General features: G+C 44.5%; 2 protein-coding genes across 7 annotated transcripts in view; one reads left to right on the forward strand and one right to left on the reverse strand.

Annotated features, from left to right (window-relative positions):
- Positions 1-4,746, reverse strand: part of LOC140187556 (aldehyde dehydrogenase family 3 member A2-like) — a 32,804-nt gene extending 28,058 nt beyond the window's left edge. For both annotated transcript variants that reach the window (XM_072242958.1, XM_072242957.1), the window contains exon 1: positions 4,632-4,746. The gene's annotated coding sequence lies outside the window, so the exon portion shown is untranslated. The remainder of the gene's footprint in view (positions 1-4,631) is intronic.
- Positions 4,747-4,954: 208 nt separating this feature from the next.
- The window catches only part of nle1 (notchless homolog 1 (Drosophila)), a 48,253-nt gene continuing 36,827 nt past the window's right edge, over positions 4,955-16,380 (forward strand). Inside the window, exons 1-3 of one of the 5 annotated variants that reach the window (XM_072243128.1) lie at positions 5,853-5,958; positions 10,840-11,119; positions 13,253-13,405. In XM_072243128.1, coding sequence (XP_072099229.1) covers positions 13,271-13,405 — 135 coding nt within the window. In that variant the 5' untranslated portion in view covers positions 5,853-5,958; positions 10,840-11,119; positions 13,253-13,270. Of the gene's footprint in view, positions 5,268-5,852; positions 5,959-10,839; positions 11,120-13,252; positions 13,406-16,380 lie in introns of those variants that run through there. The other 4 variants (XM_072243126.1, XM_072243127.1, XM_072243130.1 and 1 more) reach the window with 4 other exon arrangements.

The following is a 16,380-nucleotide window of genomic DNA, read 5'->3' on the forward strand; positions in this document are numbered from 1 at the left end:
GGAATATTTTACTGAAACAAAGTTCTGTCCAGATCTTGATAAGATGTTTCCTTTGACACAAGGACCTTGAATAGGAGTCATTCTTAATTTGCTGCTTAAAATAGTGATGAACAGAAATCTCTGCACTTGGGATTGAAAGAAGAGCAGAAATGCAAATTATTTTAACTATGTATCCCACAGCCTCAATCATTTACATCCTCTCAATATCCTATAGTATTTACAATGTGGAGCGCACACCACCTACGAATTCCCAGCTCCAGCTCAAATTTGTACTCTAAGAGACAGCAGAAACAACTATGATTCCAACCACAAGAAAGTCTGCAGATGCTGGAAATCCAAAGCATCGACACATAAAATGCTGGAGGAACTCAGCAGGTCAGGCAGCATCTGTGGAAAAGAGTAAACAGTCTATGTTTCGAGTCGAGACACTTCTTCAGGACTGAGAAGGAAGGCGGGGAGATGCCTGAATTATAAGGAGAGGGGAGGGGAAGGAGGCTAGCTGGAAGGTGACAGGTAAAGCCAGGTGGGTGGGAAAGGTCAAAGAAGGTGAAGAAGGAATCTGAGTGGACCACAGGAGAAAGGGAAGGAGGAGGGGACACAAATGGAAGTAATAGGCAGGTGAGATGAGGTCAAAGGTCAGAGTAGAGACTAGAGGGGAAGGCAAATTAGTTCACTGGAAGGAGAAATCGATATTCATGCCACCAGTTTGCAGTGTACCCAGACAGAATATAAAGTGTTGCTACTCCACCCTGAGGCTGGCCTCATCTTGGCACAAGAGGTGGCCATGGATCAACATGTCAGGATGGGAATCGGAATTGAAATGTTTGACCACCGGAAAGACCCATTAGTGGCAGATGGTGCAGAGGTGCTGGATGAAGTAGTCCCCCAATTTGACAGGAAGCCGCATCGGGAGAACCAGATACATTAGATGACAACACTTTTCAAATCAAACCAGATTATGTTTCTACAAATCATTAGTTGTTTCTAACTGTCCCAAAGATTAATTCATACCTGCTTTTTGTTTGAAATGATACCGAGCCCAAACAGGAAACAGGAGATTAGCAAATCACTGCTTCAATCACAAGCCTCTTCTTGAAATTCAACTTTCTCCAGGAAAGAAACCAACTCCTAACTATTAATCAGGTTTTGCCCAACATCAAATTTAAACCAAGGCTCCACCCCAACAGCCTTGGTAAAACAAACCCCCATTTTATTCACTTTCCATTGATTTCCTTTTAAAACTCCAGGAAACCACTAAGTCCACACGTCTCTAAAATAGAGGTTTCATTTAAGGAACTTAAATAAACTGTGAAATGATTTTTAAAAAATGGAGGGCTATGTGGGGGGGGGGGGTAGGAAGGGTTAGATTAATCTTACAGTTGGTTAAAAGGCCAGCACAATGTTGTCAGCTGAAGGGCCTATACTGTGCTGTAGTTCTATATCTAAATTAAATAAAAATCAGAAAAAATTACATACACTGGAAATGTGAAATATGGACAAAGGACTCAGTAGGTCGAGCACCATTCATAGAAAGAGAAACAGTGATAATGCTTCAGGCCAAAGCCTCTTCTTCAGAACTGGAAAGAGAGAAAATGCATTAGTTTTAAGTTTGCAGAAAAGGTAGAGGGAAGATGGATTGAATAAAGATAACCTCTGATTAGATGAAGTGAGAACTGAGGCAGTATTATTGGAGAGGAGGAGAGCTGAAGAAGGATCCAATAGGAGAGGACAGTGGACCATGGGAAGGAGGAGGGAAACCAGAAGGAGGTGACGAGCAGGTGAGGAGAAGATCTTGTTGCCCTCTCACCCCTTCTCCCTCCTCACCTGCCCATCACCTCCGTCTGGTTCCCTTCCACCTTCCCATGGTCCACTGTCCTCTCCTATTAGATATTTTCTTCAGTTCTTTATGTCTCTTCTACCTAACCCCACCCTGATCCAAGCACCTCCCCCTCACCTGGTCTTATCCTTCCCCTCTAGCAACCTGCTTATTCAGTCTTCCGCCTGCTTCCTTTCTGGTCCTGATGAAGAGTCTCAGTCGCAGATATTGACTGTTCATTCCCCTCTATCGATACTAAGTTCCTTCAGCATTTTGTGTGAGTTGCCCACGATTTCCAGTGACTGCAGAATCTCTTGTATTTATGAGGTTGAATGTATTTACATCTTACATCCATCCCACAAAAATCTTTGCGTTATGACTCCATTGTGATGTACAGACATGTGAATTTCTACCTCTAATAGCTTGTAGAAAGAAGCTGTCCCGTAGTCTTTTGGTCCTAGCTTTAAAGCTGCGGTAACGTTTGCCAGACAGAAGCAGCTGAAACAGTTTGTGGTTGAGGTGACTGGTGTCCCCAATGACCTTCCAGGCCTTCTTTCTGCCCCTGCTGCTGTAAATGTCCTCAGTGGAGGGAAGTTCACATCCCCAGATGTGCTGGGCTGTTCGTACAACTCTCTGTAGTGCCCAGCGATCAATGTTGGTGCAGTTCTCGTGCCAGGCGATGATACAGTCAGTCAGGATGTTCCCAAAGGGGCCCCTGTAGAAGATCTCGAGAATTTGGGGCCTCATGGTCCTTCAATCACCTGAGGTGGAAGAGACGCTATTGTGCTTTTTTTTTGCCACACAGCTGGTGTGCACAGTCCATGTGATATCTTCGGTGATGTGTATACTGAGGAACTTGAAACTACTCACCCTTTCGACTGCAGACCCATTGATGTTGATCAGGGCGAGCCTGTCTCCGTTCCTCCTGTAATCCACAATCAGCTCTTTTTGTCTTTTGGACATTGAACATTGGTTGTTATCTTGGCACTACAGTGTCAGGGTGTCAACCTCTCCTTTGCGGGCTGTCTCGTCACCGCTAGAAATAAAGCCGATCACTGTCGTGCCATCTGCGAGTTTGATCTGCAGATTGGAGCTGTGTGTGGCAGCACAGTCGTGGGTGTAACGGGAGTAGAGGAGGGGTGAGGGATCTCAGACCAGGGAGCTCTAGCCTTGCTTTGGCCAGGACAAGGAGTGAGAACAGAGTTGAGAGCAATGATTTAGGGAGAAAGAAGATGTCTAATTGACAGCTATGTGGAAAGTCTTCACCAGCAGAAGCAGAAGAAATGAAAAGGAGCTAGGGTGGGAATAAGTATGTTTGAGATATCTGTGGAAGTCTATGGGTTTATTGTGGCTGGTCTGGCCTTTGGGATAGAGATGGATGGAAACAGGGTGGAAATTGGCAACTGAAGTGAAGTCACTGTTTGAGAGTAGAAGCACTCGGTGTGTTGGGTAACATGAATAGGATCGAAACTGTTACGTACCCCGTAACTGGGTTGCCAAACCAGCAGAAATGGATCACTCAGTTGGAGTCTGGATTACTAGAACTAAGAAAGTGTTATTAAAGAAACAAGCAACACAGTAGTCTCATCAAAAGGATAATAAATGCAACAGTTCAGCAATGATAAACACACATGCACACAGAATTAAGATAACAGGATCAATCAAGCTCTATCGTCGTCTAGGTGTAAATGACCAGTTTCAAAGTGACGCAAAGTTCAGTTCAATTTAGTTCAGTTCAGTTCGCAGTAATCGCTGCCGTGGCGATGGACAGTGGGGGGAAGGAGAGAGAGAGCAAAACGAATGAATATTCAAGGCTTCCACACACAGACCTTCGCAGTCAGCTTTCGGGCGCGTCCTTTGTGATGTCTTCTGAGGTCACCGACCGTGACCCCTCCGTTTCCAGATACGATCGTTTCCCTGCGGTGAACCTGGCACCCAGGCAAGGGGTGGACACACACCAGGTTCCCGCCGATCGTGCCTTTCCACCCTGTGAGTCTATGGCCCGGTACTTCCCACCGACTTGTGAGAGACGCACCGCTTTCAGAGTCTTGTTACCTCGGGTGTCATGTGTGTCTTGCCTTAGCGAACCTGCCCCTTTTTATCCCCCTGCTGGGGTATCGCCTGTCCATCACTTCAAACAGTTCAGGGTTCAAAGGGGGAGCCGATCTTGACAGCTCTCCTTCCCCTTCATCTCCAAATGCTGCTCCATTGTTTTCCTTATCTCTCTCTTCTGAAGACAGGTGGCAGACCAACTGCTGATCCCACTGGTGCCAGCACAGGGCAGCTAACATCTTAATCTATGAGTATTCTCGTCACAAAACAAAGAACCTCAGCTGCACATCCCACAATAGAGAGGTGTCCCAGGGCTACACCTCTGATCGGGGGAAAGTGGAGTGGGATGGAAGGACAAGCTGTTCAACCAGAGACGAAGTTCTACCTGGGAGATGAGTGAACTAGAGGTGGGGTACTTGTTGGATCTCTAACACGATTAAAACTTGGAGGAAGTGAGAAGCGATGTCCTGACACACAATAAGAAGTGCGGGTTTCAGCAAAACTGATCATGAATTAGGATGTTTCCTGGAGTTTGGGCTTGAACTATCCTGTAGTATTCAGTGAGTCAACACCAGAGGCAAATTGTAAGGCTTGATTGCTTTGCCTCAGAATGGGATACAGTTAAAATCTCTCATCAAGCCCAAACAACACCTGCCATTCGGCAAGTTAACGGAAGATGCTTCCTGAGGTCGATAACTAGTTGCTCAGAGACCGGCGGCGTTACCAGACCGCGCACTTTCTGGCTTCTAACGGCGGGACTTACCGCTTGGGGAGGGAACGGGAGAGGCCGCCCGTAACCTCAGGGAGACCGGGCTCGACAAGCGGCTTGATCCACTTCACTGCGATCGCAGCAATAACCGCAGTCCCGTACAATCTCCCTTCATCAACGCGCGACCCCGCGTGCACGCCCACTGGGCGCGACCACGCTCCGTGTGACCTGATAGGCTAGCTGTCACTCTGCGTGCTCGGACGGGCTTGACGTCACCGCGTGCGCGCCCCCGATCCCGCAGGATGCGGCTGTGCGCACGGCGCGGGGGCTGGGTGACTCGTGATGCGGAGAATGCAACCCCTAATTCTAGGGTACTCAGTCCACGGGAACTTCCTCCTCATTGACCCAATTGAACTCCGTTACGAGTTCTGTGTGTTTCCGTTAGGTCGCCCGTCATTATGGGCTGAGGTATATTCCTGCACCCACAGTCTCGCTTTCTACCCCATTTCTGGGGCTGTGCTCCACTTGTCGCTTCTCTCTACTGACGTTTCTACTTTCACTACTGCTCTAAGGCGTCAACAAAAGAAATATGCTGGAAGTACTCCGCTGATCAAACAAAATCTGTGGAAGCAACAAACGAAAGTCGAATTTTCGGCTCACGATCCTGAAATAGAACCGCTTGTTCAATAGGTCAGGTTATTAAATAAAAGTATTGTATTTCCTATTACCTACTTTATCTTTCCCCCTGATCTGCCTTGAGAAATGCCAAGAATGTAGATTGTGCCCAAGACTGGATCAGTTACCGATAGTATTCTGTGCATTTGGCAGAGCTAGGGCTTTACTCTTTGGAGAGGAGGAGGATGAGAGGAGACATGATAGAGGTGTACAAGATAATAAGATGAATAGATAGAGTGGATAGCCAGCGCCTCTTCCCCAGGGCACCACTGCTCAATACAAGAGGACATGGCTTTAAGGTAAGGGGTGGGAAGTTCAAGGGGGATATTAGAGGAAGGTTTTTTACTCAGAGAGTGGTTGGTGCGTGGAATGAACTGCCTGAGTCAGTGGTGGAGGCAGATACACTAGTGAAGTTTAAGAGACTACTAGATAGGTATATGGAGGAATTTAAGGTGGGGGGGGTTATATGGAAGGCAGGGTTTAAGGGTCGGCACAACATTGTGGGCCGAAGGGCCTGTAGTGTGCTGTACTATTCTATATAACGCAGCGCAGCGTTTTGCCCCACAACTGTTGGCGGCCTCCCAGCCGCAGGAGGCGCTGCGGCGGGTCTGCCGGCGAGGCGGCTGCTCGACTTAACCGGCTGACCGCGTGGACACGCTTTCCCCCGGCCGGCTTCGTGAGTGACGGCGGCCCGCTGCAGCCTTAGGTCAGTAACTGCTGAGTGCTGGTGGCTGCGATATCTTTCGTGCTCAGGCCCGGGCGTCTGTCTGTGGCGGTGATGTTCGGTATAAGAGCTGCGGCCGCGGGGTGGGCTGGAGGCGGTGCTCCGTGACAGAGCACGGGGCAGCGGCTACAGGAGGCCGGGGTCCTGAGTGTGGGCACTGTGCCTGGGGTGTGGAACTTGTGTCTGGGGTGTGTGTCTGTGTCTGGGAGCTTGCTGGGGGAGGAGGGGGGCGGAAACGCGTGAGGTCCTGTGGTGCCTCCAGGGTGTTGGACTGCTCTGGGGTGAGGGGCTCTGCAATACGTTAGAAACCCCACGGCACAGGATCTAGACACTAGAATACTACAGCACAGTACAGGCCATTCAGCCCTCGATGTTGTATTCCTATTATGTTAGAGTCTTGGGGTCTGTAATAAGCCCCTCTGGGCCGGGTCTCCAAGCTCCACAGTTCGTCCGCTCATTATGTTCCCCAGGTCCCTTGCCATGCTTTAAGCACTCTTTGCTGATGTTGTGAGCGTGTTTTGCTTTCAGTACTTAGAATGAAGTTCAACGAGTATGGTTTTCAACTGTCTGAAGGATTGAGATGTTCCATTACAATAATAATCAGGACCTCCACAGGTTCCCTATCTGTACTGTATTTCCACTTGGTCAGATTTTCCCCAACCTCATTTCCTGGGGGACCATGGCAGATACGATGTTGCCCTCCTTTTTTTTCCCCCCCAAAGTAGCTGGTAACTCGTGGTCAGACTGTTATAGTTCAGGCCAGATCATGCCCTCATTTATATAAGCCCTTTAGTAGATGTTTGGCAGAGGTTAGAAACCAGATCCTGATTACCGAGATCATGGGCAATCTAGCTTCATGCCATCCCTACCCAGCTGATCTGGTTGAGTTGTCCACCTGCTCAGATTGGTTATGCTACTCTTTGTGTAAGCTTACAGCACTTTGCTGAAGCAGATTCAGACAACTCTTGAAGTTTTGTATTGACGTAATGATGCACAATGGCACCACTGATAGAGCATTGCTTCACAGCACCAGAGATCCATGTCCAAACCTGACATTGGCTTTGAGATTGGTTTTATTGTCACATGTATCTAGATTATAAAGATGAGCTTTATTTGTCACCTGTGCATCAAAACATAGGGGGTGTGTGCGCCAGTAACCAGCACATTCCAGGGATGTGTTGGGGGCAGCCCGCAAATGTCACCATGCTTCCAATGCCAACGTAGCATTCTGGTGACCACAATTTACTAACCCTAACTCGTATGTCTTTGCAATGTGGGCAGAAACCAGAGGACTCGGAGGAAACCCATGCATTCACAGGGAGAAGGTACAAATTTACAGGCAGCGGTGGGAATTAAACCCGAGTGGTTGGCACTGTAATGCGTTGGGCTAGCTGCTATACTGCCGTAATGAAGATACTGTGAGAAAAGTTGTCTTGCACAATGTTCATACAGATCAGATCATTACACAGTGTATTGAGGTACAAAAATAACAGTGCAGAATAAAGTGTAACAGCTACAAAGTGCAAGAGCACAATGAGGTAGATGGTGAAGTCAAGAGTTCACCTTGTCAAACAAAGGGTGTGTTCAAGAATCCAATAACAGGATAGAAGCTGTCCTTGAACCTGGTTGGTATATGCTGTCAGACTTTTGAATATCCAGGGTGAGTGGGGTCTTTGATTATGCTGGCTGCTTTACTGAGGCAGCGAGAAGTATAGACAGATTTCATAGAAGGGCGGTTGGTTTCCATCATGTGCTGGGCTCTGTCACTACTGTGCAATTTCTTGACGTCACTTGCAGAGCAATTATGCCTTACCAAGCCGTTATGCATCTATTGTACTTTGATACAAATTGTTAAGAGTCAATGGAGACATACTGAATTTCTTTAGCTGCCTGGGGAAGGATAGGCATTGGGTTTGTCTGTGTGGAATTTGCCCGTTTTCTTTCACTGCAGGAGTTTTTGCCTCTTTCCTTCCATATGTCAAAAGCATGCATGCTGTTTCAGTCACTTCAAGAGAGTAGGTGGCCGGTAGAATGTAGGGTAAGTAAACTAGTATCAGTGTAATTGACAGTGCAGTCTCAGTGGCTGAAGGGCCTATTCCCATGCTGTATCTTGCTGACTTTACCGCTGTGATTCATCCTCAGACCTTTCTCAGATGCTGTTCAGTCATGGGTAAAAATTAGCTTTATTTAGCAGTCCGAGAATGTGCTGGGAGCAGCCTGCAAGTGTTACCATGCTTCTGGTGCCAACATAACATGTTCACAACTTACTTACTCTAACCCATACATCTGGAATGTTGGAGGAAACTGCAGCACCCAGGAAAAAATAACCCATGTGTGTCACAGGAAGGACGTACAGACTCCTTACAGACAACAGCAAGAATTGAACCCCGATCGATGATAGCTGGTGTGATAAAATGTTGTGCTAACCACTTTGCTGCCGTGCCACCCCTAAATTTGATAGTGAGAGGAAACTGAAGCACTGGCTGCTCACAAGACATCTCTTTAAAGGGCGTGAGCATCAGCGAAGTAGGTTTCTCTTTGGCGAGGCAGTTGCGGTGCAAAGTCATGTTGTGGAAATGGAATTAAGGTGTAGATCCTGAGAGAGGTTCCAAAATTACGTAATTGTTTGCTTGTAATGCAGGTATTTATGTTTCTGAGTATCAGAACTAGGTTTATTTTCACAGTCTTGCATGGTGTGAACTTTGTTGTTTGTGACAGTAGAACAGGGCAAAGACATAAAATTAATATAAATTGCAAAATCAATAATGTGTAGAAAAAGAATAATGAGATTGTGTCACATGAACTATTCAGAAATCTTATGGTGGAGGAGGAGGAGAAGCTGTTCCTAAAATCACAAGTCTGGGTCTCCAGCTCAGATCAGAGGTAACCAACCTGGGGTCCATGGACCCCTTGCTTAATGGTATTGGTCCATGGCATAAAAAAAAGATTGGGAACCCCTGACTTGAAGCATGGATGAGTGCTTGGAATAATAATAAAAATGTGTTACAACTGTCACAAAAATGTGTTTGTGGGAAGGGCAGGGCTGACAGCAAATGTTCTGGGCTATCAAAGTTTTGTATATAGCAGGGGGTTTACAAAAGAGGATGGGGTGTCACTCTATTGATTAGGGAGAACATAACTATAGTACTTTGGGAGGAAATCCTCAATGGATCATCCAGTGAGTCCTCTTGGATAGAATTTAGGAATAAAAGATGGACAATCAGTTGGCTGGGTTTATTCTTTTGGCCTTCAAATTGTCAACAGCAAACTGCAGAAAGGTTAGAGTAAAGTAAATTTATTGTAAAAGTCATAAAATATATGTCACCTCAGTGGCATGCAAAAGTTTGGGCACCCCTGGTCAAAATTTCTGTTACTGTGAAAAGCTGAGCGAGTAAAAGATGACCTGATTTCGAAAAGGCATAAAGTTAAAGATGACACATTTCTTTAATATTTTAAGCAAGATTACTTTTTTATTTCCATCTTTTACAGTTTCAAAATAACAAAAAAGGAAAAGGGCCCGAAGCAAAAGTTTGGGCACCCTACATGGTCAGTACTTAGTAACACTCCCTTTGGCAAGTATCACAACTTGTAAATGCTTTCTGTAGCCAGCTAAGAGTCTTTCAATTCTTGTTTGGGGGATTTTCACCCATTCTTCCTTGCAAAAGGCTTCTAGTTCTGTGAGATTCTTAGGCCGTCTTGCATGCACTGCTCTTTTAAGGTCTATCCACAGATTTTCGATGATGTTTCGGTCAGGGGACTGTGAGGGCCATGGTAAAACCTTCAGCTTGTGCCTCTTGAGGTAGTCCATTGAGGATTTTGAGGTGTGTTTAGGATCATTATCCTGTCGTAGAAACCATCCTCTTTTCATCTTCAGCTTTCTTACGGATAGTGTGATGTTTGCATCCAGAATTTGCTGGTATTTAATTGATTTCAATCTTCACAGTAACAGAAATTTTGACCAGGGGTGTCCAAACTTTTGCATGCCACTGTATATACTACCTTGAGATTAGTTTTCTTGTGGGCATTTACAGGAAAATAGAATACAATTGAAATTATGGAAAAATCATAAATAACAAAGGCAAGCAGCCAATGTGCAAAAGAAGACAAATTGTGCAAATAATTAAAAATACTGAGATCATGAATTGATGAGTCATTGGGAGTGAGTCTTTTGGATGTGGAATCAGTTGAGACTTGAAGGATTTTAATTATATTGACTGAGATTGTTTGAATCCAATTTTATTCCCTCTTCATTCCCATTAACTCCCCCAAATTCTCCCACTCACTTACATATTTGATGGCCAATTGATCCTTGGAATGTGGGAAGGAACCCACATGCTCACAGGGAGAAAATACAAACTCCATTACTACAGCACCTGAGATCAAGATTAAAGCCAGGTGACTGGAACTATGAGACAGCAGCCCTGGTAGATGTGGCAAATTCTTGTAGGATGCTCAGTCTGAATAGGACGATTTTAATGTCCTGGTGGATCTCCTGTGCCCTTGTTCCCTGAGTATAGGGAAAAAGAAATAGGCGTGCTCAAGGGGAGGGAAGCAATAGAGACATAGGTGATAACAGAAACATACTTGCATTGAAGATGGGTACATGCAGTCAGTGACTACATTATTAGGTACAGGAGTGGAACCCAGTGTGGTCTTCCTGTGCTGCAGCCCATCCACTTCAAGCTTCGATGTGTTGTGCATTCAGAGATGCTCTTCTGCAAAACATTGTTGTAATATGTGGTTATTTGAGTTACTATCGCCTTCCTGTTAGCTTGAACCAGTTTGACCATTCTCCTCTGTCCTCTCAAGGTGGTTTTCCCTGCATAACTGCCACTCACTGGATGTTTTTTTTATTTTTCACAGCATTCTCAGTAAACTCCAGAGACTGTTGTGCGTGAAAATTTCAGGAGATCAGCAGTTTCTGAGATACTCAAACGACCACTTCTGGCACCTACAATCAAAGTCATTTAGATCACATTTCTTCCCCAGTCTGATGTTTGGTCTGGACAACAACTGAACCTCTTGACCATATCTACATACTTTTATGCATTGATTTGCTGCCACATAATTGGCTGATTAGATATTTGCATTAATGTGCAGGTATGCCTAATGAGTGAGTGAGGCAGATATACCTAACGAGTAAGTGAGTATATGAGTGTTATGTGTCTTGTATTCATCTTTGAACGTTCCTCACCAAGGACTGTCATATTTAAATTTGACTCTGTTGACCTGAAAATAGATGCACATTTCAGCTTCAGTTAAATTTAATGTAAAACTGGAAAAGGTAAAAGGCTTAGGAGTGCAATGTAGTAACTGCTCTGTCCTTTGAAAAGCTTGCTGCAAACCGTTCGTAAGTTGATGATAACTCTCTCCATCAGGTCTCACTGTTGTAGCATCCCAACAGATGAAGTCCGGCTTCAGATGGCACTGCATCCCACAAAGATGGGCAATCATGGGTGAACAAGTTTAGGGCTTTTTTTTTGATCAAGATGTGTAAACAGAATCACAACCTTGTTGGCACTTGTGCCATCTCCCTGCAAAGTTCAGTCCAATCGGTATTAATCTGAACTAGCAGATAGCTTAGTTTACAGAACCTGCTAGTTTCAGCTATTTTATTTTTTCATTTTGAGAAACAGCACTGTAACAGGCCCTCCCTGCCCAACAAACCTGGACCTCCGATTTACACTTGTGACCAATTAACCTATTAATCAACACACAGAAAATGCTGGTGAACGCAGCAGGCCAGGCATCATCTATAGGAAGAAGTACAGTTGACGTTTCGGGCAGAGACCCTTCGTCAGGACTAACTAAAAGAAGAGATAGTAAGAGATTTGAAAGTTGGAGGGGGAGATCTAAAATGATAGGAGAAGACAGGAGGGGGAGGGAAGAAGCTAAGAGCTGGAAAGTTGATTGGCAAAAGGATACAGATTTGGAGAAGGGGGAGGATCATGGGGACAGGAGGCCTAGGGAGAAAGAAAGGGGGAGGGGAGCCCAGAGGAAGATGGAGAGCAGGAAAGGAGCAATTGTGAGAGGGACAGAGAGAGATGAAAAAAAAGGAGAATAAAAATAAATAAAGGATGGGGTAAGAGGAGGAGGGGCATTAACGGAAGTAGAAGAAATCAATGCTACTAATCAGTACTAAACCTACTAATCAGTACGTTTTAGGGATGTGAGCGGAAATCTGACACCTGGTACAGTCACAGGAGAAAGTTCAAATTCCTTACTGACAGTGGCAGGAATTGAACGGAGCGTAGTGGCACTGCAATAATATTACATCCACTGCTATACTACTGTGCCACCTCTATTCTATTATATCTGGTTTAATACTGTACTGAATAGCAAGTTAAGCTATTATCAACCCCATGGATCCATAAAATATTAAATTCTGAATATATAAGATGACACAGGAATGGGGATTTATGTGGTGCGGTAGGAGACTGATAACTAAATATTATATCAGAAGGCTCACATTTTCCAATCCATCAGGTTCCTGTTTAATAGAAAATAATACATTAGAATATAAATAGGAGAGAATGTCTTTGGGTCTTTGAAAGAATTGCCTTGTTGGTCCTGCTTCTTTGCTCTTTCTTTGTAGCCTTGCAATTTAATCCCATCCCCAATTTTCAGGTATTAATTTCATATTTGCAGTGGAATGACACTAAGGTCTCAGTTTGCATGGGATTTATTATGGTCAAAGACTACTACTATACATTGAGATTTTTTTGTGAAGTAGCAACATTAATGTGTAAATGAAATGTTCAATAGGAATTATTACAAAATCCTGTATTCTTCAACATTTTGTGGATCGAGTATGAGGTGCCAAGGCAGTGTAGCGGTTAGCATGACACTATTACAGCTCGGCATAGGAGTTCAATTCTGACCTACCTACAAGATCTAGTATGTCCTAATAAGTGCATGGGTTTCCTACAGGTGCTCCAATTTTCTCCCATACTTCAAAGACATACCGATTAGTAGGTTAATCGGTCATTGTAAATTGTCCTGTGATTAGGCTGGGGTTAAATAGGTGGTTTGCTGGGCGTAGTGGCTCATTGGACTGGAAAGGTTTGTTCCACGCTGTATCTCTAAGTAAATAAATAGACGTGGAAATTAGTTAAACAAGTTATTGTACTTGGTATGTAAGTCAGGTTTTTAAAATTTTTGTCAGTGTCTGTATTTGTTTAACTCATTATTCTGTGCAGGTGAATAGCATTGATGTCAAGGAATGCTGCCCAGACCTACAAGTTTAATAATCTTTTACCATCTTTTCTCCCCCCAGCTTTTTTACTGTTTGACAATGAAGGAAGAAATTCAGCGACTGCTGGTGCAGTTCAAGGATGAGAGTGGGGAGGTTCTGGGGTCACCTTTCGACGTGCCCATTGACATAACACCGGACAAACTGCAACTCGTGTGTAATGTTCTACTGCCCAAGGTAAAAGCCTTTATATGTCTCATGCAGCCTCTGGCATCCCTCGAATGGCAACTGGCCTTAAGCCCAATTTATACTTCTGCGTCAAATGTACGGCATAGCCGCATACCCTACGCTGTACTCTACACCGAACTCTACGCCGTAGTCTAACACGCACCTCTCCCAAAATGTAACTGCACGTCGTAGCGACGCAAACTGCAGCAACTGTGATTGGTCCGCTTGGTAGCATCGCATTTTCTCCTACGCATTTCTGGTTGCTGCTGCTTCTCTGCCATTTCAGAATTGACAGAGAAGAAACTCCTGTTCAACACTTACTAGCTCCGACTCCAACATGATGAGCTCAGTTTCAATCGCCGTTGTTTGTAGTACAGGAAGAAACTCAACACAGTGGCATAGAAACCCCACCGCCAACTAGTGTTTTGGTGGTGAATTGCAGAGCGACGCAGACACACCAACGCACAAGTATAATGCTCACAACGGCGTAGGCCACTTACGTAGGCTACAGTGTTAGCTACGGCGTAGCCCATACGCACAAGTATAAATCAGCCTTTAGTTGTCTTAAGTGCAAACCAAGACTTACATTTCCCTTAGTGCCTTTCACATCCCTTTCTATAAAGTCCTGAAGTAATTTGCAGCTAATAAAATCTTCCAAGAATGTTTATTATTATTATTATTATGGCAGTCAAGTTGAAGACAGCAAGTTCCAACAAGCATTAATGTGGAAATAACCAGATTTTTGTAGTGATATTAGTTGAGGGTTAATTAAGTTCACTGAATGTGTAATGCTTTACAACAGCAGTAATTGGGTTTGAGTTCCTGCTGCTGTCTGTAAGGAGTTTGTACGTTCTCCCCACGACCGCAGTTTTCCTCTGGGTGCTCCAGTTTCTTCCCAGATTCGAAAGATGGAGAATTAGTAAATTGTGGGCATCCTATGTTGGCGCTTGCGGGCTGCCCCCAGCACCACCTCAAACTGTGTTAGTCGTTGACACAAGCAGTGGATTTCACTGTACGTTTCCATGTGCTTGTGATAAATGAAGCTAATCTTTCTTTCTGAGTTCTAGCTGAGGTTTTGTTTCCCTAGGTCTCTGTCCCAAAATTTGGAATTCATCCCTGAACATTAATGTCTCTATATTTTATCAGATGATTCTTTAAAACTTACCCTTTAGTTGTCTATTCACCCAAAGTCTTCAATGTCTGGTGTCCAGATTCACTTTGTGAAACACACTGGGGCAGTTTTTATTATTTTAAAATTATTAATGGGTAGATGATTCATTTCTTTAGTCCCTATAAGAGAATGAGGATAAGAAAACTTACTATGAAATCAACTTCTATTAATATAGCACTTTCCCTGATCTGAGGACATCCCACAGATCTAATGAGCCATGAAGTGCTTTTGGTGTGTTCATTATTGTAATCAAGCTAGCCACTACTGTACATTGAGAATTTTATTTGTTTATTGAGATGAGGCACAAAATGGGCCGTGCTGCCCAGTAATCCCCTAATTCAATCTTAGCCTAATCACAGGGCAGTTTACAGTGACCAATTAACCTACCAACCAGTACATCTTTGGACTGTGGGAGGAAACCGGAGCACCCAGAGGAAACCCACATGATCATGGGGGAGAACATACGAACTCCTTACAGACAGCAGCAGGAAATGAACCCTGGTCACTGGTGCTGTAAAGTGCTGTGTTAACCACTACATGACCCCATTTTTATTGGTTTATAGATCGCCATGTCTTCCCTATTCACCAGTATTATAACATCAACTTTTCTCATGACATAGAAGGTCGTAACTTTGGTCCATCGAGTCTAAGCTGCCCCCCCCCCCCCGGTAAATCCATTTGCTACGAATTTTCACTGTATCGTTCCCGTCTACTCCTCCCAGATTTTACCACTCATTCGCATTAGGGAAACCTGCTGTCCGTAGGATGTGGGAGGAAAGTGATCACAGGAAGAACATAGACACAAGAGGTACTGCAGGTGAGATCTGGAGTAATACACACAATGTGCTGGAGGAGCTCAGCAGGTCAGGCAGCATCTGTGAATGGGAATAAACAGTTGCCGTTTCAGGCTGACACCCTTCATATGGACATAGATGCTATCTGACCTGTTGAGCTGCTCCAGCACGTTCTGTGTATTGCTCAGGAGGAACTCTGGAGCTCAGAGACACAGCTCTACTACCATACAGGCAATTATGACCAGTTAAACTTTTTTAAAGTGATGCCAATTAAGAATTTAATATTAGGAAGAATGTTGGGGATGGCTTTCCCGTTCATCTTCAAAATACTGGGATTGTTTACCTTCATTGTTAGATCTCCATTGTAAATGTGGGCAGCATGGTAGCATAACAGTTAATGCATCGCTTTACAGCTCCGATCAATGATCAGCGATTGTGGTTCAATTCCCGCCACTGTCTATAATGAGTTTGTATGTTGCCCCCATGACTGCGTGGGATTCCTTTGGGTGCTTCAGTTTCCTCCCACATTCCAGAGATATATGGGTTAGGATTAGTAAGGCGTGGGCATGCTATGTTGGTGCCCGAAACTTGGAGATACTTGTGGGCTGCCCAGCACAAACCTCACTGATTTGATTTGACACATGCGATGCATTTCTCTGTATGTTTTGATGTACATGTGACAAATAAAGCTGATCTTTTTTAACCATGAGAGATTCTACAGATGCTGCAAATCTAGAGTAACTCCCATAAAATGCTAGAGAAACTCAGCAGGTCAGGCAGCATATATGGAGAGGAATAAACAATTGATGTTTCAGGCTGGGACCTTTCACCAGGAATAATAATTTTTTCTCTTTATCTCATCTGAGAGACTGCACCATCATAAATACAATACTCCCTCAGTACTGCATTCAGTTGTCAGCCTAGATCTATATCCGAAACATACCGGTCTGGATGAGAGGATGATACAGTGAGCCACGGCTGACACAATCACAATGTCACTTGGGTTCACAAAGCAACGA

This window comes from Mobula birostris, chromosome 25, assembly GCF_030028105.1.
Source record: "Mobula birostris isolate sMobBir1 chromosome 25, sMobBir1.hap1, whole genome shotgun sequence".
Lineage (NCBI taxonomy): Eukaryota > Metazoa > Chordata > Chondrichthyes > Myliobatiformes > Myliobatidae > Mobula > Mobula birostris.